The 21935-nt window shown below is 43.9% G+C and overlaps 1 protein-coding gene across 6 annotated transcripts in view; it reads right to left on the bottom strand.

Moving 5' to 3' along the window:
• The window catches only part of FAM13A (family with sequence similarity 13 member A), a 133755-nt gene extending 121648 nt beyond the window's left edge, over window positions 1-12107 (bottom strand). For 5 of the 6 annotated variants that reach the window (XR_008745682.1, XM_055795251.1, XM_055795252.1 and 2 more), the window contains exons 1-3: window positions 11974-12107; window positions 6411-6600; window positions 3396-3605 (exon numbers count right to left, since the gene is read on the bottom strand). Coding sequence is in view for 5 of the 6 variants with exons in the window: in XM_055795251.1 (XP_055651226.1) it covers window positions 3396-3605; window positions 6411-6600; window positions 11974-12000 (427 nt within the window). In the remaining variant the exon portion in view is untranslated. The remainder of the gene's footprint in view (window positions 1-3395; window positions 3606-6410; window positions 6601-11973) is intronic. The other variant, XM_055795255.1, reaches the window with a different exon arrangement.
• Window positions 12108-21935: the final 9828 nt, after the last annotated feature.

Raw genomic sequence — 21935 nt, 5'->3', positions numbered from 1 at the left:
GCCATGGCAGGTTGTGAGCAGGAGGAGGTATATGAGATAGAACCTGCATCTAGCTGCTGCCCACTGAAAAATATAAATTCTTTAGGATGGAGCAATGTCAGAAAGACAGAGTGATCAGATAGCATTCACCTTAATTAGACTGAGTACCAAAGGAAGACAGGAACCCACTTTTCACTGTATCCCTGCTGGAGGAGGGAATGCAATGATGACAACAAAAGAGAAATTCACTTAAGGGGAAAGCTTTCTGCATGCTAAAAAGGGAAAGTACAATAGCAACCTAGTTTCTAGTATGTACAAATGTCTTAAGAGTCAGTGATCACTATATGAAAGATAAAGAATGAAAAGCCAGAAGGAACAAACAAGCTCAGGCAGGGATTGCTGTATGGGAGCTGCTGATTTCTTCCAACTGAGGTTTCTGAAAGAGACTTTGACCGCTGTGTAAGCACAGCCATTTTGCACAGGCAGGCACGGATCTGCTCTGCAGTGAAGGCTCAGTCACAAGAGATTGCGATGGACATTTTTTACCCCAGGATTCCCTGAAATGGGCAGCCTTCATATCTGTCATGTGCTCCAAGGAGACTGGAGCACCACCAAGATCACTATCAGTGCGTCCCTGGCCTGCACTTGCTTCACACATCTCCAATCAACATCATTTACAGAGGGAGGCCCTTCTTAACTCCCACTGCCACAGCTCTTCTCCGAGGTCAGAGAGAGAATGTCAGGACACACCAAACAGTCTTTAGGATATGCTATGTGATGTTTTCTGGAACTGCATAGTCTTGGCATTATGCTGAACATCTATATAAACAGCAGTGCATCAAGATTTGGGTAGAGTGCAGAGCTCTGTTTCATGTGACAATGCACAGGTTGCAGAGCGCATGCCAAACCAGCTGCATGGGCTTCCTGAACTACCAATGGGTCAGGTTCTCTCTTTTTCATAAAAGGGCAGATTATTTACTTCTTAGTTTGGTAACAAAGACTACACCTGGAATTAAAAAGGGTTACAGCTACTGGTAAAATCGGTAATTTTCAGTCCAACTATTCTTAACTAGAGGAATCCCTCCCTAACAGTTTTTATAGGAAGAAATTGTGTTTATTCTCAGGCCAAGATCTCAACTGGTTTAAAAAAATGCCCATACCAAGCCCTGAAAATATTCCAAAGGAACCCTAACGTAATAATGAAAAAAACATTTCTCATGGAAAGCTTCAACAGGAGAGAATACAGAGGTTGTAACAGAGCTTGTAATTGTCTTCACGGTAGACATGCAGCAAAATGGCTCCAGATTCAAAGTTATTTTTTAATAACCTGTTGGCTCAGAAGCAGCTTGACCTACTTTCTTCATAGTTTACAAGAAGAACACCCAGGCATGTGCTCTCTTGGTACCATTTTGCAACAAATACCCTTGTACGTACTTTGGTAAGTGAACAGATAAGTCCTCCAGTCCTGCATAGCTGGTTGACCATTCAACTGTAAACAAAGGCCCACCTACCCCTTAAACTAATCTGAACCCAATGAGAGTCACCAGTGCCTTTCATAGCAACTCAATTATGCTGTATTTTCTAGGCCATGAAAACAAAAATCTGTTTTCTTCAAACTTTACAAGAGCTTCCTCTTGCCATAACAGCCAATCTGGCATTTTTCAAATAAGAATTTCTTTTCCCCTAATCAAAATCATAATGGGACTATAACTGGAGCCTATTGCGCAATACAGGCAAACAGTTATGAAAACACATCACAGTTAGACTGGCTTTTGCAGAACTGGGTTCATAAGTTACACCAGTAGGGTTTTTTTTCTAAAACAAGAAAGCTTGGTGGGTAAACCTGCTAAGTAATGATAACTATTTCATTTCCACAGAAATTACTGGGGAGATTTTGCATTTCCTGTGGGAAGCAGGCACAAATTAAACTTTCCACAAACAGCACTGTTCACAAAGTACATTGGAAGCTCCCAGCACAATGCACCAGTATGACCTTTGTGAGGACAGGGATGTAGAACAGCAAAGATGCAATTTAAATAAAATTTCCACTTAAACAGTGATTTCTGAGAAAGAACACAATACATACAGATCATGAGTCAGACCCCGTGAAGTCTAAAAGACCCAAACGAAAGCACAATGATGACCAGAAAAAAGGGACTTTCTAAAACAATGGCATCTTCCTACACAACATTTCCTGAACCCTATCCTTGGGCCTCAGGCAACTTTACTGAACGAGGAATGTATTTTACACAGCCCGCACACAACCTGATTACAGCTGAAATGTCTGCACTTAAGGGAAGGCACTGAGTTCTTCTCTACTGCAGCCTCAAAAATCTGTACCGCCCCAAACAGGGAAGAAAGAAAACACATAGTCATGTTCTCCATCCTCCAGGCTATGGCTAAACTTCACCTCCACTGCAGGCAAGAAAAGCTGAAGCGAGACCTCCGGACAAGAGAGCAAGGACTTTGTACCATCCTCCACTAGGGATGCATGTCAGAACGCACGTTCCTCCTCTGCATCATGCCATCACATTTGCTGCTCTGCTGTAAAGAGCAGATCTCTAGTAACCTTTACCCACCCACTCTGCAGCTTCTTAAGAAGACAGGAAGAAGACGCATCAACTACCTGCAGCAAGAGAAAAGAACTGCCACTGACATATGCTTAGGGAACAGGACCAATCCCCTATTCCACTAATACCACTGACTGTCTGATACAGATGAATTAGATTGAGAAATCATTTGACAGACAGTTGTGCAAGTTTCAGCTTTCCAAAGCAGAACTGATGTTCTTTTTTATGACTGATCAATCACTTGAAGGGGTTGGGGGGGCAGAGAGAAAGAAAAAAGAAAGAAAAACAGAAGTCTTCCAAGTTGTGTGCTATGATGCAGAATAGAAGTTAAATGTTAGCTGTTACTTGCAAACTGGCTCATTTTTTGATGGGCAATTACTTAATGAGAAGCAGAAACTTAGACAATGTGTGCTTTGGACCCAATGGATATTCAATTTAATCAGCAGATGAAGTTGTTGGAACTTTCCTGAGTCCATTGGAATGAAATTGCCAGAAACCACTCTAGCTAAACAGAAGCACTGTGTTATAAAGAGACTGCAGCTATTGTCTACAAGCTTGTCCAAAAGAAACCAGCTGATCATTTCAGTTTATGTTCAGCAGATTTAACTGGATTAGAAATTCATAAATAGTCCAGACTTTACTGAACACATAAGAAACAATTTTCTGTCTCTTGTAACAGAACTCCACATCTGGGAGCACTCTGGGAGCAGGTGAGAGCTGAAGTCAAAGGAAATACAGAACGAAGCAGGTAAAGTAAGAAACAGAGAGGACTGGTTATGCTTACTGCATAACCAATTACCCAGAAAGAAAGCACATTGAAGGATGGAGATTTAACCTCTCACTTACCCTGGTAAAGCTCAATGAACCTGGGATGTAAGGCAGAGGTGATAATCCCATCTGGCAACTCTCTCAAAAATAATTTCAACAGACTGGCTGCTGAGTACACATCACCATCTTTAACAAGTTCCACCTCTTCTCCACGCTCGTATTGCAGACGCAACTGTTCTACCATTTTCATGCTGCCATTTACCCTGAAGAGGCCTTCCTGTGTCATACCTGTAATCATATATTGCGTATGAGATTGAACTGAACTAAGACATCCCCAGTGACATGATGAAACAACAATGAATACAACACAGTTTTTTAAAAAATACTATTTTCCCCCCAGAAACCTCCTCTAGTCAAGTAATTGGATTATGATAATTAGCAAATACTAACAACCAGATCTTGAGGCCTGGGATACTCTTTAAGAACCCACAAAACTCAGTGGCATTGCTGTAACCTCACACCTTACAGAAATCAATTGAGACAGGCACATTTTGCATTGGTATATTTCAACAGAAAAGGATCCAGGCTCTACAAAACAGTTCTGTTGTTTCACTTTTGCAAGTAGCCCATCACCTTGAATGGGACTCTGCCAAATTCACACACATGACTACTTCCAGCTTCACGTTTTAGGGTGACAGCTTCTTACCTGTGACCATCACAAAGCAAAAACATCTGAATACGTGCTGATTGCAGCACTAACTCCATCGTGAGTGCTGCAACTTTATGACAGCAGAAAATCTCAGCAAGCAAATGTGTATTTTGGACAGCACAAAGCCCAAAGTATTTCACAATGAAAAAAAGGTATCGATGACTTCAGGCCAGACACTTCACATGCAGTGAAGGAGATGCAGAAAGGTTTCCACAGAGGAAGCCAGATGAATCATACTGTATCAAACATCACTTTCTAGGCATATGCTGAGATACAAAACCTTCAGTGAAGTGCCAAAAACTGAACCCAGTAAATCAATTTTTCTTAGAACACTTTCACCTTAAACATTCTGCCTTTTCTAATACCGCGTCTCAAGACCTGCTTATTCTTCTTCAGAAGCGTAACACTAAAAGTATCAAATTATATATGGTTTTGATCAGTTCAGAGTAGACATCATGAAACAGCAGTCTGATAGAACACCTCCAGTCCAAGAAACCGATACTGATGCAGCAGAGTTTGCAGAGAGAAATAATCTCTTTTATTGGACCAGGAGACAAACTATGTAGTAAGGGGAAAAAAATGGACAACCACTGAAGCATTTTACTTAATTAATATCAGATACTGCTTACAGATCTTATATGCCTGTAATCGCAGCAAAACGCATTCTTATGTGGCATGCTGTACTGCCATCTTGAGGGCAGCAGAAAACAAAAAATATTTTCATTTCTGCAGCACTAAGCGAGCAAAGGACATAGTCCCCACACAGATAAAACTTCCTTTTCTCTTCCTCAGTCATTTATGGAAATAAAGGCTAGAACATACTATACTCCTAAATTCAGCATAGCAAAACTTGGCTTCACCTATGAATTTGAAAACAGGCCTCTTAATGCAAATTTAGTTCAAGGATGTAGCTGCCCAACAGTCAGCTCAGCTTTTTCAAATGGGTAGTCAGTTTCTCATGGGCTGGAAGAGACTCTGAAATGTTCTGGCTTTAAAAAGCCCTACAATGTGTATTAAAACAACTTCTCTGAATAGAAGTTTTAAGACAACACCATTATTCACAGAACACTCTGCCTCCAAATAGTTTGAATTCTTACCTGGGCCTCTGTTAAAAATGTCTTCACAGTTAACTTCACCATTAATTCACAAAACAAACTTTATGCAAGCTAAGGACACCCGTTTCAAGAACTCCCCACGTGAGGGGGCATCTTTGAAATCTTGCTTGCACTTCTGAGAAAAAGAATGGATTCTGTCTGTACTGGGGCTGGATAATCACCTTGGCATTCAGAAGCCTAGTTAATCTTTCTGCACAGTAGAGGACTTGGCCTGTTTAGTTCATATTTGGGACACAGTCATGAGGGATTCAGATCTTTTTATAGAACACAGCACAGCCCACAAGAGTGGTCAAAGGTGCTTATCAGCTTCTGGATTTAATTGACCCCTAAATGATGCAAAAACTTGTTCCATCCTTGCTCTTTTGGTGTTCTAGCAGACCACTTCAAGGCAAGTTGAAGTAGATCAAGCAAGATGATGCTGTGTGAAAGTAGGATCACATTTTAAATTTGCACTATACCTTAATTCAAGCTAACAAAAAACTCATGTTTGCATCTACCAGCTTCTGAGGGTCTATCAAGATACAGACACAGAATCTAAGGTTCTGCAACTGGATTATCATTACTAAGGGGCTAAAAGAAAAACCTTAGTGTAAAACCAGATGCAGGTTCTTAAAAGATGAAATTACCTCCACAAAATCTTTTCCATTGCTGAACAACTGCCACAGAATACATCTGTGCACCAACGGTGCTCTAGATTTCTGCAAAGAGATATGTTTTAACAATAGGAACTAAAGTTCCATTAAACGAATGAAAGAGAAGCTAAGAATTGTACACCTGCTTCCTTGGGGAATTAATAACAACTGGAATATATCTGAAAACCTGCAAGAACACATATTCCTATTCAGTAATGTTCTCTGATGGGTGTGTGCGTGTATGCACATGAATATCTCTATATAGATAGATATGTCTTCTTACTGTCAGAAAGCGTTAAAGACAAATGTTTTGCAACTAGAAAATTACACATACCTTCACAAATGAAACATCTAATTTATAAACTGTACAGCTTGTTTATGAGAGTGTGCTGCTTCATAACACTGTAGTTTACCTTTATAAACATCCTACTAAAAAGCAAGTTCAGAATGGAGGCAGAAAAAGAAAGCAGCAAACCACACACAGTAATAACTATACGTGTAATAGGACATAAAAGAATAACTTGCCTGTGGTTAGTGCCACAACCCTGTTTAGCCCCTATACAACCAAAAATATGGATCCCTCCCTCCGAAATACATAAAGAGCGCTACTAAACAAAAGTGATTCCATCAAGCTTACCATGCTGGGTGAGGTACTCAACTATATTCCACACAATTATTGGGATGCCGTTCTTGCTCAGTCCCTGCTGCTGGAGCTCCAGAAGACTCACACCAAACACCTTCGGACAGGTCGTGTCCCTCTGTTTGTTCAGTGGAAGTACAGCTATCTTTTTCATGTCCTCCTTCAATCTCACAGTTGATTTGCTTTGCTTAAAGGAGCAGAGGAAAAAAAGTGCATGAGTCACATTTGTTGCAGAAGGTTGCAGTCTCAATGTATGCACAGCCATCAAAACTGGCTTCTACGCTCTGGAATAAGGTTTTGTTCTTACTTCCCTTTAATCCACAGTAAAAACTCTGTGCAGTAGGAAAATAAAAAAGAACAGAGAAAAAACTAGAAGAGTAACTAACAGGAGAAGAGTGTAAGTAGTCTGTAGTTAAGATAAGGGAGAAAGACATGCTTATGTATGCAAGCTTGTTACTAAATTAACAAATACTTGGGAATCGCAGGAGACTGCTGTTGTAACTCATGCAGTTCACATGGGTTACAAAAGCAACTGGACAAACATGAAGATGAAAAATCCCAATATCCCACCATTAGCTCAGGTTGCCTCCAGGATGCCTGTCAGAGTCTGGGAGACTACATACTCTGGGGAAAGTTCACTGCACCCTTCTCCCAGAAGCTGCTCCTTAGGGATTACTTTTGGCCACTGTCAGGTGAGATCTTTACGGAAAGTCTTATGTTATGCTTGGTATCTGCTAAGCCTGAAATTTAATTACCAAGGTTTTAAGGTTAGAAAGGGACTATGCAATCTAATTACACATAATAAGGAGAGTGGAAAACCCACTCCACAATAAACCCTTAATTGCATACATCCCATAGGTTCTTCTGGAGGCACAACATTCTCACACATTTTGAGTTGCAGTGACAGAGAAAACATGACAGCATAGCCAATAAAATCCAAGGGAATAACTTAATATAGGATTAATTTATAGAATCAATAATAGGCAGAAATCTAAATCTGCATACAGTGTTGCACATTTGGAAACACAGCTCAAGGCAGAGCAGCAGCATCACCCAGTACAGTTGTGATTTCCAGACACACCTAAGCATTATTTCACTAATACGGACAAACACATACAACTCAGAAAACCTCACTAGGGGAAAAAAGAAAAAGTAAGTTTTTTTATTGATTCATTTCCTCACGTTTCTGACATCACATTGCAGGAACCGTGGGCCACTCCTACCATGGAGATCAATCTTATTTTTTTAAGAAGTCCACCACTAGCATGATGCTTAAAAATAAACTAATCCTTACTGTGTTTTATTACCAGACAGGTAGTAGAAACCTTACACATAGGGAATATTGTGCAGTAACACAAAAAAGAGCTCAGACTCTTGCCTAAGTCTTGGCACTTGACTGTGTAAGACAGGTTTTAGCAAGATATGGATCTTTAAACAAATCCTTGAAATCTCTTCATTTGTGAGATGACACTTTTCCTACAGTCTGTAAGCAACATGAACATCTGCATCGGTGCTGCAGTTAAGCAAGACTGTCCTTTCAGATATAAAAGGATCTAGCAGTTCATGTCACTCACTCTGCTGTGGTTTTCCCATTAAACACAGCTATTTGGAGCACACCGTGTTCTATAGTCCCAGGTCCTATGCAACGCTTACCTGATCTTTACAACAGATGTTACTTATATTAATATGTTTTATTATGTGTGAAAGGAAATGGAAATATATAAACAAACACAGTATTATTGTGACCACTTTATAAATATTTATGATAAACAGTACACGCCTCTGTTTGAAACTAAAATTTGACTGACTTGTTAAAATATCAAATTTATTTTTAAAAAAAGAGATGTTCCCATTCAGGATTAAATGAATAATACATGATTTTCACTCCAGGCAGACACATGCCAAAGCAAAAATCATGTAGCCTGGGTTAAATGCAGAAGACAGCAAAAATCCTCTGAGCAGTTTCTGAGCAGATGTGATGCTCAGAGAGCTTTTCCAATTAAGGCCTCCAATTAGCCTCACCATCTTGCTCAGTTACAGGTTTCCAGCCTGTTCCTGCCTCAGCATTCAAAAACCTCAGTCATAGAGTGGGATTCACTTGGGGAAACTCATGATTTAAATTTGCAAGAGAACCAAGAGACATTTCCCATGCCCACAGGCACTGCAGATGAAATTTCTGAGCTTGTTTCAGGATCTGGAGAGGATGCACTAACTAGGAACAAAAAATTCATAGAATTACAGAATGGTTTGAGTTGGAAAGGGACCTTAAAAATCATCTAGTTCCAACCTCCCTGCCATGGGCAGGGACATCTTCGTCTAGACCAGGTTGCTCAAAGCCCCATCCAGCCTGGCCTTGAGCATGTCCAGGGATGGGGCATCCACAGCTTCTCTGGGCAACCTGTTCCAGTGCCTCACCACCCTCACAGGAAAGAATTTCTTCCTAATATCGAATCTAAATCTTCCCACTTTCAGTTTAAAGCCATTCCCCCTTGTCCTACCACTACACGCCCTTGTAAAAAGTCCCTCTCCAGCTTTCCTGTAGCCCCTTTTAGGCACTGGCAGCTGCTCTAAGGTCTCCTCAGAGCCTTTTGTTCTCCAGACCGAACCACCCCGACTCTCTCAGCCTGTCTTCATAGGAGAGGTGCCCCAGCCCTCTGATTATCTTCATAGCTCTGGTCTGGACTTGCTCCAACAGGTCCATGTCCTTTTTATGTTGGGGGACACAGAGCTGGACACAGTGCTCCAGGTATGGTCTCAGGAGAGCAGAATCACCTCCCTCAACCTGCTAGCCACCCTTCTCCTGAGGCAGCCCAGGATTCAATTGAGTTTCTGGGCTGCAAGTGCACGTTGTTGGGCCATGTTGAGCTTCTCATCCATCACCACCCTAAGTCTTCCTCCTCAGGGCTGCTCTCAATCCATTCCCCACCCAGCCTATGCTTGGGGGTTGCCTTGATTCATATGCAGGACCTTGCGCTTGGTCTTGTTGAACTTAATGAGATTTGCACTGGCCCAACTTCAAGGCTGTCAAGGTCACCCTGGATGGCATCTCCTCCCTTCAGCAGGTTGACCACACCACACAGCTTGGTGTCATTGGCAAACTTGCTGAGCATGCACTCAATCTCACTGTCCATGTTGCTGATGAAGGTGTTGAACAGTGCTGGTCCCAGTACTGACCCCTGAGGAACACCACTCATCACCAGTCTCCATTTGGACACTGAGCCATTGACCACAACTCTTTGAGTATGACCATCCAGCCAATTTCTTATCCACCAAGTGGTCCATCTGTCAAACCCACATCTCTCCAGTTTAGAGACAAGGATGTCGTGCAGGACTGTGTCAAATGCTTTGCACAAGTCCAGCTAGATGACATCAGTTGCTCTTCTCTCATCCATCAACACTGTAACCCCATCACAGAAGGCCACCAAATTTGTCAGGCATGATTTGCTCTTAGTGAAGCCACGTTGGCTGTCACCAATCACCTCCTTATTTTCCATGTCCTTAGCACAGTTTCCAGGAGCATCTGCCACACGATCTTGCCAGGCACAGAGGTGAGATTGAGCAGCCTGTACTCCCCCAGGTCTTCCTTATAAAAAAGGGGCCGCCTTTTCCAGTCAGTGGGTCTTTACCAGACTGCCACAACTTCTCAAATATGATGGACAGTAGCTCAGCCACTTTAACAGCCAGTTCCCTCAGGATCCGCAGATGCATCTTCTCCAGTCCCAAGGACCTGTGCACCTTTACGTTCCTTAGATGGTCTCAGACCAGATCTCCTCCTACAGTGGGTGGTTCTTCCTTCTCCCAGTCCCTGCCTTTGCCTTCTGTGGCTTGGGCAGTGTGACTGAAGCACTTGCTGGTGAAGACTGAGGCAAAAAAGTCATTTGGTACCTCAGCCTTGTCCATGTCCCAGGTAACCAGGTCTCCCATTTCCTTCTGGAGAGGGCCCACGGTTTCCCTACTCTTCCTTTTATCACTGATATACTTGTAGAAGCTTTTCTTGTTACCCTTGATGTCCCTAGCCAGATTTAATTCTATCAGAGCTTAAGCTTTCCTAACGTGATCCCTGCCTGATTGGACAACTTCTCTGTATTCCTTCCAGGCTACCTGTCCTTGCTTCCATCCTCCACAGGCTTCTTTTCTATGTTTGACTTTCTGCAGGAGCTCCTTGTTCATCCATGCAGGCCTCTTGGCATTTTTGCCCAACTTTGTCTTTGTTGGGACGCATTCCTCCTGAGCTTGGAGGAGGTGATCCTTGAATATTAACCAGCTTTCCTGGGCCTCTTCCCTCCAGGGCTTTATCCCATGGTACTCTACCAAGCAGATCCCTGAAGAGGCCAGTCTGCTCTCCTGAGGTCCAGGGAAATGAGCTTGCTGTGCATCTTCCTCACTGCCCTAAGGATCTCAAACTCCACCATTTCATGGTCACTGCAGCCAAGGCTGTCCTTGAGCTTCACATTTCCCACCAGCCCCTTCCTTGCTGGTGAGAACAAGGTTCAGTGTAGCACCTCTCCTTGTTGGTTCTTCTATTCCTTGGAGAAGGTAGTTATCATCAATGCATTCCAGGAACCTCCTGGGTTGCCTATGCCCTGCTGTGCTGTCCCCCCAACAGATATCGGGGTGGCTGAAGTCCCCTAGGAGGACCAAGGCTTGTGAACATGCGGCTGCTCCCACCTGCCTATAGAAGGCCTCATCCCCTCGGGTCCTCCTAGTTGGGTGGCCTGCAGCAGACCCTCACTGCAATGTCACCTGTCCCTGCCCTCCCTTTGATCCTGACCCATAAACTCTGGGTCGGCTCCTCACCCACCCCCCCAGGCTCCATGGACCCCAGCGGGTCACTGACAGCAGCAGACACCCCCTCCTCACCTCCCCTGGCTGTCCTCCTCACAGGGCCTGACCCCTTCCATTCCAACACACACAGTTACACAGAGTTATCCAAAACATACATCTAAGCAAAATAAAAATGAAATCCCACCCACAAAACAGCTCCAAAACAAGGAGTTCCACGCTGTATGATCTTACAGATGGAAGATCTGATTTTACACAGGGAAAAGCTGTCCAAATGTTAATGCAACCATTAGCGATCACCAACACTGGAAAAAGCAACTTAATCATCTCTGCACAATGCCGCTGCAAAGTGCCGCCCAGGCATGGCTGGAGTTGAGAAAAGCTATTTATATGCCATAGGGGCACAATTTTCCAGCTATCCAACCACCTCAACTCAACCCTGGGAACGATGCAGAGCAGTTACTTGCCGACTTTAAAAATGGAGAAAAAGAGAAAGAAAGAAAGAAAGAAAAAAAGAAGAAGCCTGGAACGGCCTTCATCAGCCTTCACCTCTCCCAAGGGAGAGGCAGCTGCCGAGAGGGGAGGAGAGCGCTCCGGATGAGGCGAGGGCACCGGGCCCGGGCGCAGGCCGGCCGCTTTCTTCCCCCGCCTCACACGGAGCCCCGGCGGGAGGGAGGCGGCAGCTGGTAGCCAGCCGTCCCCCGCTCCCCACGGCCCGGCCACGCTCCGCGGCCGCTCGCCCAGGAGCGCCGCCGCCGCCCTCCCACCCCCTACTCACGCGTATGGCCAGCGCCCCGGCACCCATGCCGGCCGGCGGGGCCGGCTCCCGCAGCCTGCCCTCGGCACCCGCCTTCGCTGGGCCCAGCGGCACCCGCCAGGCGAGAGGCCCGGCCCCGGGGTGCCGCCCGCCCTGCTGGCCCGCCCCCGCGGCCTGCGGGGGGAGCGGGGCCTGCCCCCTGCCCCTCCCGCGGGAGCCGCCGGCGGGGCGCGGCGAAGAGGGCTCTCCCTCACGGAGGCTCCCCGGGTCATGGCGGACGAGGGGCAGGCCCTGCGGCTGGCCCGGGCGGGCCCCCCGCCATCCCCGGCAGCTGCCGCTCGGTGCCGAGCAGGGAGAGGGGACGCGCCACGGGTGTGAGGGCCTGGCCGCCATCAGCAGCGGTCCGCCGCTGGAAGCGCCATGGCACAACCGGCCGTCGGCCAAGAAGTAGTAGCGGGGCTGTGGTGAAAATCGCCAGCAGCTCTAGGCCCTACATGCTTAAAGGTTAACAGAGCCGGCCAGCGTGGCGGGGAGTCACGTTAGCGAGGCAAAACAAACACCTGTGCCAGGGCAGCCTCTGACGGCACAGCCAGGCGCGCCGGGGCCCAGGAGAGCATGACGCAGTGCAATATTTGGCCCGAAATTAGAAAGTGTGAAGCAGTGCAGACATAACCCCTCTGAGATTTTCCATGTAGGGCTATGTTGGTGAAATAACAGAAAGGTTAAACTGAAAAGGGGAGGGGGAGGGCACCCATACAGCTGGCGCCTGCCAGCAGTCACGTCACGGTGGGAAGAGGAATTAGTTCCCCCAGCACCCCGCTCCCAGTCGCTGCAGGCTGGAAGCAGTATTTGTCCTAGAAATTTAAAGCACATTCCAGAACAGAGCTGTGGAGTTGCACGTTTCACACGTTTGAACCTTTTTTGTGGAAGAAAAGCACATAACACCACATGCGTATTTCTGTATCCGCCTGTATGCAGCCAATGCTCAGCAGGGCATTAGCAATGGTAGGAGCAAAGGTCTTTGGAAAGTGCCTCTCAGAAATACCTGACTCTCATACAGGGACAAAAGAAAATCTGTCCAAGTAGAAAAAAGGGAAGAAGAAGATTTTATCAGTCTCTCCATTAGAGGGAAAATGCTACCCTGCAGATTGGAGTTTTCATTCAAAATTTATTTTTTATTAAGTACCGCAATCAGAATGTCCTTCCTACTCAGTTTCTGTTTTCCTCTCTCAGCTAGTCTAACCTCAAAAAACAAGTACTTTCTCAGTTTGCGAGTTTACAACAGAAAGTTAAGACTATGGATTAGTGTTTCCTTTTAAGTCCACTATGGGACTCTGAAAGTGAGCTGATGTAACATCCTCATCCTCCTCTATCCCTCTCTTTACTGTAAGCCTCTAACATGCTTTTCGCATAAATCACACACAGCTCTCTTCTTCTTAGTCCTAATTGCAGCTTCACAGTAAAACCCAATGGCATGCTTCAAACTGTAATCTAGAGGGTGAATGATGAGAAACTGCAACTCCCTGGAGGCTCTGAGGGTGAAGAGTTCAGATACGAACCCACAGCAAACAGCAGCTATGGCATTAAGGCTTTTATAAATGTATGTTGAGAGGCAGCAGGTACAGTCTCATTCTATAAAAAGGACAAGCACGAGCAGCAGCAGCCCCAGAGCCTGTACTCTGGCTGGATGCAGTATTTTTCCACCACAGCTGTTTATCAGAGCCAGGAAAGTCATAGTTCTGTTAAGTCACTGGAGCATCTGGGGTTGTGACATGCTGGTAACTTCTTTGTGTTAGAAAAGACACTCCTGTACTTGCTTAAAGTCATGAGAGAGCTGAAGGCCAGCACACTCATCTGCTGTGTGGCAAAAGAATGGGAACCGCACTGAAACTTCCTCAATGTGTTTGTCTCCTCTTAACTTTTCCTCATCAGCACCCCACAGGGCCAGCTTCCTCTGTGCAGGGCAGGGTAAGATTTACCTGAACTTTTTCTTAACCCCACTCTAGAACTAAGTAGATTCCTTCCTGCCCCTTCCACCCTCCCCAGGGATGTGTTTTTTATATATATCCTGAGGTTCCTCCACTCCCTTCAGTGAACCACCACCCTTCAGGATGACTGTTCAAAAGAAAGGTGTGATGAACAGGGAACACCCCGCATGTACTTCTGGCACCACAGAAATCAGCCAAGACGTGCTCTGGTGTTTGACTGTAGGTTGCACCCTACTCAAGAAACCTTCACTGTTTTCCTGTAAGCAACTCAGAAAACCCCTTAGAAAACAAAAAATCAGAAGCAGTCATGACTATCACAGAGAAACAAAAAACTCCCTAAACCCAACAGCAAAGCACACCTCTGTATAAGATCCCCATTGTGCTATTTCGTGTTCTCTGGCTAAGGTGTTGCGTCAAACCACTGTCTCTTCCCTTTTCTACTCATAAGGAGTTTTATACTGTATGGGCAGTGCAACTGCAGGATGAATATTCATACAACTTGTCATAAATATGTCTAGAGCCACGAGAGCTCAAATCAGAGCAAACATGTTGTGAAAGACTAATGAAAAGTCTATGAGACCCACGAGCTGAGGATCACTCGCTTTTATGACACACCATGCCTACCGACCCTTGGTCACACAGTTGTTTCCTACAGCTCTCAGCCACACTGTCATCTGTGTGCAAGAAGTGCTCGCTGGCTTTTTAACGTGCCTGTATTTATGGAGGCCAACAGAATATATTCTCTGGCCGAGATACACACGTCCATCATCTACACTCTTAATTTCACGTACCAGCTAAAAGGTAATGTAAAAACACTGCAAAGGACAGACTAATAAAATCATGCAATGAATCAAGAAAGGAAAAAATTACATTTTTTTCCCTTCCACTTGTTTACAAATAAGGCATTTAATCTCAGATGTTGAAACAACATTCCCAGAGGGAAAGAACAGCTGGGGTTCAAAGGAACTTCCTCACGCTATTTCTGTGAATAATCCCTTTATCTCTGCTATGCAATATGTTGCTTTAACCTGACTATTATTCATCGTTTCCACTGTGACATCAGAATTCAGTACTCATTTCACAACAGACCGCATAAAAGCAGCCTGCTGTGAAATAAATGTCTACTGCAGCTCTGACATCCTTGAACATTACTCTGTTCTGTCCTGGCTAGCCCAAGTAGCCAGCCACAGGACACTTGCTGTGACCTTCCAGGGCACTCATGAGGAGGCCAGTCCAATTAAACATGGGGTGTACTGCAGTGACGAGCACAGTGTAGGAGCTGGCAGCTGCAGGTAAGAGAAGGAGGCAAATCAAGGCATCAAGAAGCATGCAAGTACAGCTGGAAACTGCCAGGCCAAAGCATCTGGTTGACAGGTTTCAATACCATTGTGTAACTAACCAGGACTTCTCATCCAAAAAGCAATAACAAGGCACTTTTAAAGAAAGAAAGAAACAAAAAAGGCAAAAGAAAAGCATGCAATAAAAAGCATATGATTCATTTTGATCAAGACATCTATGTGAAGTATTACTGAACTGACTTAGCATAGTAAAATACAACTCCAAGGATAAGGAACCAAGGAAAAAGAAATAGCTATCAAACAGCTGAGTACAAAATTAACCTATACTTAAGCAGTGGGATTACCAACCTACTGAATCAATGAGATGGAGACAGTCAAACTAATTACAAAATTATTTCAATTAATACTAGGCTTATTCAGGTTTACCTAATCACAAAGTTAAACATGTCTGTGCAAAACTGTTTGACGTATGAGGATTTGGCGATCTAAGTAATTTTGCCATGCACAGAAACAATACCATTGCAGGGCTGTGTGATAATTTAGGTTAGGATCCAGGAAAGCTGGTTTTTTAAAAGAGCAATAAAGTACCAGGAACAGGAGTCACCCCAGCTCCTAGCTTGTAGCATGAAATGTCACTCCCCTCTCCAAACCAAAACTGTATCACAGCAATTAACTTTTGCCCAGGCAAATCGCTACGCCTGCATGAAGTCATACTAAAAATCACAGTAGTTGTTAAACATATGTGGGAGACTAAAAGCACAAAGCATGTTCCACAATTTCTGCCTAAATGCAAGCGCAAGGCAAGTTGCCCAACAGCAAACTGCTTCTGAGGATTTTACTCCACAGTAACACAGCCTGCACCTGCGCTACAAAGAAATATCCTCAGAGACTGGTGATGATACTGGCACTTGGGCTCAACCTGCCAGCAGCCCAGGATAGCAGCAGGGCCCTGCATCCCACTCCCTCTGGTGCCAGTGCTAAAGGACACAAAATAAGTATAAGTAAACAAATAGACTAACTTCTCCAAGCAGCCTGGCAAAATGCTGCCTTCTGTCCCACTGGCTCTAATTTGATCAGCCTTGCTTACCTTTGCTTGGTAATGATAGTGCTAGCCCTTCAGTAACACTCAACCAAAATACACTGGGGTTTTGGAGTCAAAAGGATGACTTTCCCCAGGATGCTGTTGACGTAGACAGATTAAACTGATATAAATGGTTTTGTTTGCTTGCTTGCTTTTGTGAACAAATACATGGCTGCCTTGCACTTCTGCATGAAAATGAGAAAGTGACTAGAAATGAGCTTGTTTTCACTTCATTGCATTGTCTGAATGGAGAAACACTGAAAGCCACCAGGCAGCACATACAAGACAGAAAATTAAATCCAGCATTTTTGAGGCTTTCACTGAAAGATTGGGCAGGCCTTTGTTGTGTGGCTCTTTTGCAATGTAAACCCTACGAAATGGCAGGATGACTTTTGAATGTCTTCACAGCACCTTTGCCCCTCAAGGCAGGGAAGGACGTATGGAGAAGAAGAATTCTGATATGAAATATTATGATCGCATATTATGATTGCAAAGTAAAAACCCCAAATTCTTGCCCGTGAAACACAATTTACAGTTTAATCAAGCCTGAATAATGTTATTCTGCTGCTCAACATCATCTTGTTATCTATGACATGCCACTTTATTTATACAAAATTTTCTTTAAAAAATGTCAGTATTTGTTGGAGGCAGTCATGACTTCATGGGATTTATCTGAACGTAGAATACTCTGAATGAGTACTTCATCGTATAAACAGGACTGTAAAAGAAAGCCCAGAAATAATCAGTGGTAATAGAGAAAGGATTTATAAATACATTATTTTTTATTGTAGGTAAACAATGAAGAATGTCCAGTACCTACATTTGTAATATAGTGTTTGGGGGTGTGTGGTGTATGTGTATTTTTAAGGTTTATGGTACTTAAAGTTTCATTTTCTTCCCCTCCTCTCCTCTCCTTTGCTTTTCTCCCCCCTCCCAATAACCATAAACACAAATTTCATCAAAGTGCTGCAGTGTTTGATCTTTGTAGAGCTCCCACATCCTGGAGCAGACCTGTGAGAGTGATTAAAGCTATTCACAAAGATACCAGTGGTCCCAAACTGGTGATGAAAGGATGTATCACCTCATAAAATGGATAATCCCATAAGATGGGATTTTGGGTGCTCAAGTCCCTTTCAACAACCTGCATGTGTGCAAAGCCTAAGAAAAAGCTGGCTAAATGAATGGCTGAGTATGCTAAACACTTGCCCTTAGCTCAGAAGGAATGAGAAGCTTCCTTACAGCAACATAAAGAAAATAAGTACATATGTGACACAATACTTTCTACCAAAACCTTTCATGGCTGCCCATTTGCTATGTTATGAAGTGTAGCCTGTTACTCATTTCAGCCAAGCTGCCAACCCCTGCCAGCTAAATACCAGATCTGCAGGACAAGGGCCTGCCCCAGCCACATTGTAGCCTGGCTTCCTTCTCTTGGCCACTTGGAACAGAACATTTGTGAGTATTTGATAAGTCAAAGTTGAAAACAAAAAAAAAAAAAAAGCACAGCTTATGTAAGTTTAGAATTGATTCAGGTGACTGTATCAATAGTCAGCTATTAGCTGACTAATCATTAGCTCCCTAGTCTGTACTTAGTGACATATATTCACATAGGTATTTTTAGAAAGATGTTTGCCTGTTACTATCGCTGCAACGACCTAAAATTTGACCTGGAGATGCAAGGAGCTCAAATGATTTACGGCCAACTACATCACAGAGATGTTTAAATTTCAGCAAAGATAAGAAACAGAACTGTTTCAGATCCAAGCATCCCTCCATAGCGGCAAAGCAGTCCACCAGCTATTGTCTATGAATTAATGTATCTTGTCAGTATGCACGTGCCAAAGAACAGCAACCAGACGAGGTCCCTGAGTGGGAAAGGATCGTGGAGAGTCAGTCCTGCAGGGGAAGCAGCAGGTTCATACCTGGCCTAAACTCGTGCTTACGTCTCCATCTCGTGGCAAAAGACAGTGGTTGCAAAGCAGCAAGAGAAAATGCTTTAGCGGTCTCGGGTAACCCCGGTTTCCCAACCAGCCAAGCAGCAGGGATGCATGAGGCATCTCGCTAACCCCTGTCATGCAGTTTCTAAGCTCACACCGGGTTCTCTGCTTCCAGTTCTCCTGCACATCAATAAGAGAGGCCCAAGGAAAATCCTTTCTTTGTCAAAATGAAATCAATCAATCAATCAATCAATCCTTGTTTCTAAAGTCTCAGCAAAGTTGCAATCTAAAGACTTTTTTTGGTTGGCGTAGAAAAGGTCTCCATTCCAGGATTGTGCCAACTCAATTAGGAAACCTGCTAGCCCTACTTTAAGAACAATATCTTCTCCTGAGCCCCATCTTAGCAGGGGACACCTGAGCTTAAGTCCATTAGTTTCATAGACTGCTGGTAAATTTTGGATCAGGGCAGTAAGTAAAACAAGACTTAAGAGGTGTGGTCTGCTGTGAAGATCAGAACAGGGAATAGGTCCATTTTTCTTGAAGGCTAGTCCTGTGTTTGCATGGCAAAGCCTTGACTGAGGCTTGTGGGCTCAGGCTGTACAGACAACCTTGTTACGAAGTCTGTATGCACACCATTTCTTTCTTAAGCCAGTTTCTAGTTACTGGAGATTATAGCGTGAACCGACACTGATGATAACATGATGTTACCTGCTCACAGTGCACCGTACATCAAAAGCATCCAGTATTATTTTGGAGGTAGTCTACTTGGTTGTTCCCATGTTTTTTTGTGTCTTTGTTCTTAGCTTTTAGGAAAGTATTTTCTGTCCTTAGTGATATACTTTTGCCAAAGTTCTTTCCTTTTTTTCCTTAAAAATGTTAATCTTTCAGTGACCAGTTACATGCAGCAGACCAGGTTAATTTTTTTGTCTGGAAACATCACTCATTATGTGAATGAGCTTAATGTTGCAGCCCTTTCTCAGGCAAAGCTGGCAGCTATATCCCCACTGCTGCTTGCCCAGGAGGTGGCTGGCAGCAAAAACCACACAAGGCTTTGTGGCAGCAGCGTTGGCTATGCCCAGCACTCAAGATTTTCTGCTCTTCAGTAACTTTGTGGTTTTCATTGTCTCTCTGCATTACAGATGTAAAAGCCCAGGCTTTTCCTTCAAAGAAGCTATTTCCCAGTATCGCTGAAGATATCCCTGATTTTGCTGACACAACCAATAGTCAACCCCCGCCTCTCAAAATCTATTGAAACTATTCAGTTTGTTTGCTGAGGATTTTTGCAACGAGGGGAAGAGCCACAAAACACAGACCTTTGCCCTGACTGTGGCAGATGAACTTGGTGGCCTCAAAGGTGAGGCACCAGCTGGCAAATTACAATCAGAGTCATTTACCCCCTTTCAAGTGTAACTGGGGGGAAAAAAGCACATGCACATGTCTCCAAACTCAAAATATCGTGAAGTCTTACCCCGAGTGGACCATGGCTATGAGCTTCTATTAGTTTGTTAAAAAAATTTTGTTCTCACTGGCTTTGATCACTGCAAAAAGTGTGTTCTGAGCAGATGTTGCCCCAGAAGAGGCAAGCCAAAGAGGCAACAGAGATCATGTATCTCTACTGCAGGACAAAGTGGAGCATAATCAATAGGAGAGGAATACATGGGCTGAGCCTAAATAAAACTTGTATTTGGTGGGTTCTGCTGTTGTCTTCAAAATACAAGCCTATGTAAGTAACAAAAAAGTCTGCGTACCAGACTGCAGAGCACCACATCTGATACTGCTAAAGGATCCTGCCCATTGATTCATATGAGCAGAGAAGCCCAGAAGCCAGGATTTGGGCACTGGAGGTGAAAACTACTCAAGAGGGAATTTGTACTTAGGCTCTGTACTGCAAACAGCTAATACTTGCATTAAATCTGAGCTTGGTTTAGGAATCTCATGTCTATCAGGAGTTTGTCATTGCCTACAAGGAGAGCAAGAGATAACCTTCATGGTAAAGCTCTGAAGCCTTATTTTGGCTATGCAGAGATTAAGAAGGAAGATCTTGTGTTGGCTGCCATTGCCCTATGAGTTGGGTTTAGTTGTATTTTTAATTTATCAGGAATTTACCAAGTGTGTAAAATAAGCACTTCGAGAACGACTGGCATTTGACAAGTTGGTTTACTGTAAAAGTCAGCATCCCAGCTGAAGCCCACTCAAACAGCCTTCAAAAAGCAACTGTAACAGTGACACTGATTACCTGGTCTGCCTGGAAATGGCCATCCTGGAGCCAGGAGCCATGCAAAACTCAAGAGTCACATCAGAGGCAAGTTTTGCAAATATGATTTTGTCCAGGTTTTACAAACTTCTTTACTGGACTTGTTTACTGCCCTGAAAGCTAGTACCAGGAGAGATCTAGAGCTCAGCAGAGTTGCTCAGAGAAAGAGTTTAGTTCAGAAGAAAATAGTGTTGTTTTGGTGTGGGTTTTTTTTGTTTGTTTCTTGTAAAATGTTAGCACACACCATTTTGGCTGAAAATAAATTATTTCAACTCTACAACTCCCCCACCACATCTCATAGACATTCTGGCCCTATGACTTCTGCTCCTGTGCTTTAGCTGGAAGACCAGGACCTGTTTTGGCTGCAGTATGATAATGAACCCTGGTGCAAATCCCAAGATCTGAGATGTGATGTGTTTCCAACTGAATCAAAGAGCTATTAATTCTGCTGTTTGAGGAATGGGCACAAGCTCATGTGCAGTACTGTGTTCAGTCCTGCTTTGCGAGAGATTAATTTAAATGAAGACAAGTCCAGAAAAGAATGAGCACAATGAAATAGAGAGGAGAAAATTCAACTTGATGTTGCAAAATGAAGACAGAAAATAATTATGATTGCTTACTGCCACAATATAGTAGAGGTAAACACCGGAGAGGAGAGCGCTACAATGTATGGAACAACACAAGCAAAAAGTCAAACTGGTGTATGTGGCTAGTGAATAATTTTAGGGTGGAAATAATAAAAATATTTAAAACCTAGCAAAGTTCTGGAGTAGCTTTTTGGATGGAGGAGTAAAGGCAAGAAACCTAACTAGTCTGAAGGTGAATTATGTGATGGCGGTGCTGTTGGAGCAGGAAGCAGCCCTAGGGACCCAGCAAATTTTTTTCCTGTGCATGGTCCAAGGGGAGTCTCAATAGGGAAAGACACATGACACAGCAACCCCCGGTCACAGAGCTTTACAGGAACTGAGTTTCCAAATTTAATTTTTTTTTTTAGTTGGGATTTTCCCTTTTTCAGCAAAAGACGACTTATCCATGGGAAGCAGACACGTTCCACAAACATGCTCATTTAGTCAAGAAACTGTTTTCCACTGAAGAGTAGTTCATCTGGAAATTTTCAAGAAGCCCAAGCGCTAACATCTGCTTGGACTGTAAATCCCTCGGGCAATGGCCTCATCTCCTCATTTCTTCAGTGTAAAGACCCTTGGTGAGACAAAGGATGACCGGGCAAGGGAAGCAGAGAATCTGTCCAGCTACTGCCACCTTGCCTTTTCATGGGCTGTCCACAAGAGAAAAGGGTAGTGGGTGACCCTGACACACTCAGACAGCAGCCAGAGCGAGCAGGGAGTTCTGTAATGATGTAAACCATACCATGGACCTGACCATAGAGAAGTCAAACACGACCTTGCAATGCACAAACTCTTAATG

The sequence above is a fragment of the Falco peregrinus genome, chromosome 2 (assembly GCF_023634155.1).
Source record: "Falco peregrinus isolate bFalPer1 chromosome 2, bFalPer1.pri, whole genome shotgun sequence".
In the NCBI taxonomy this organism is placed as follows: domain Eukaryota; kingdom Metazoa; phylum Chordata; class Aves; order Falconiformes; family Falconidae; genus Falco; species Falco peregrinus.
The sequence above is the reverse complement of the archived record's forward strand: the minus strand, read 5'-3'. Positions and strand labels throughout refer to the sequence as shown.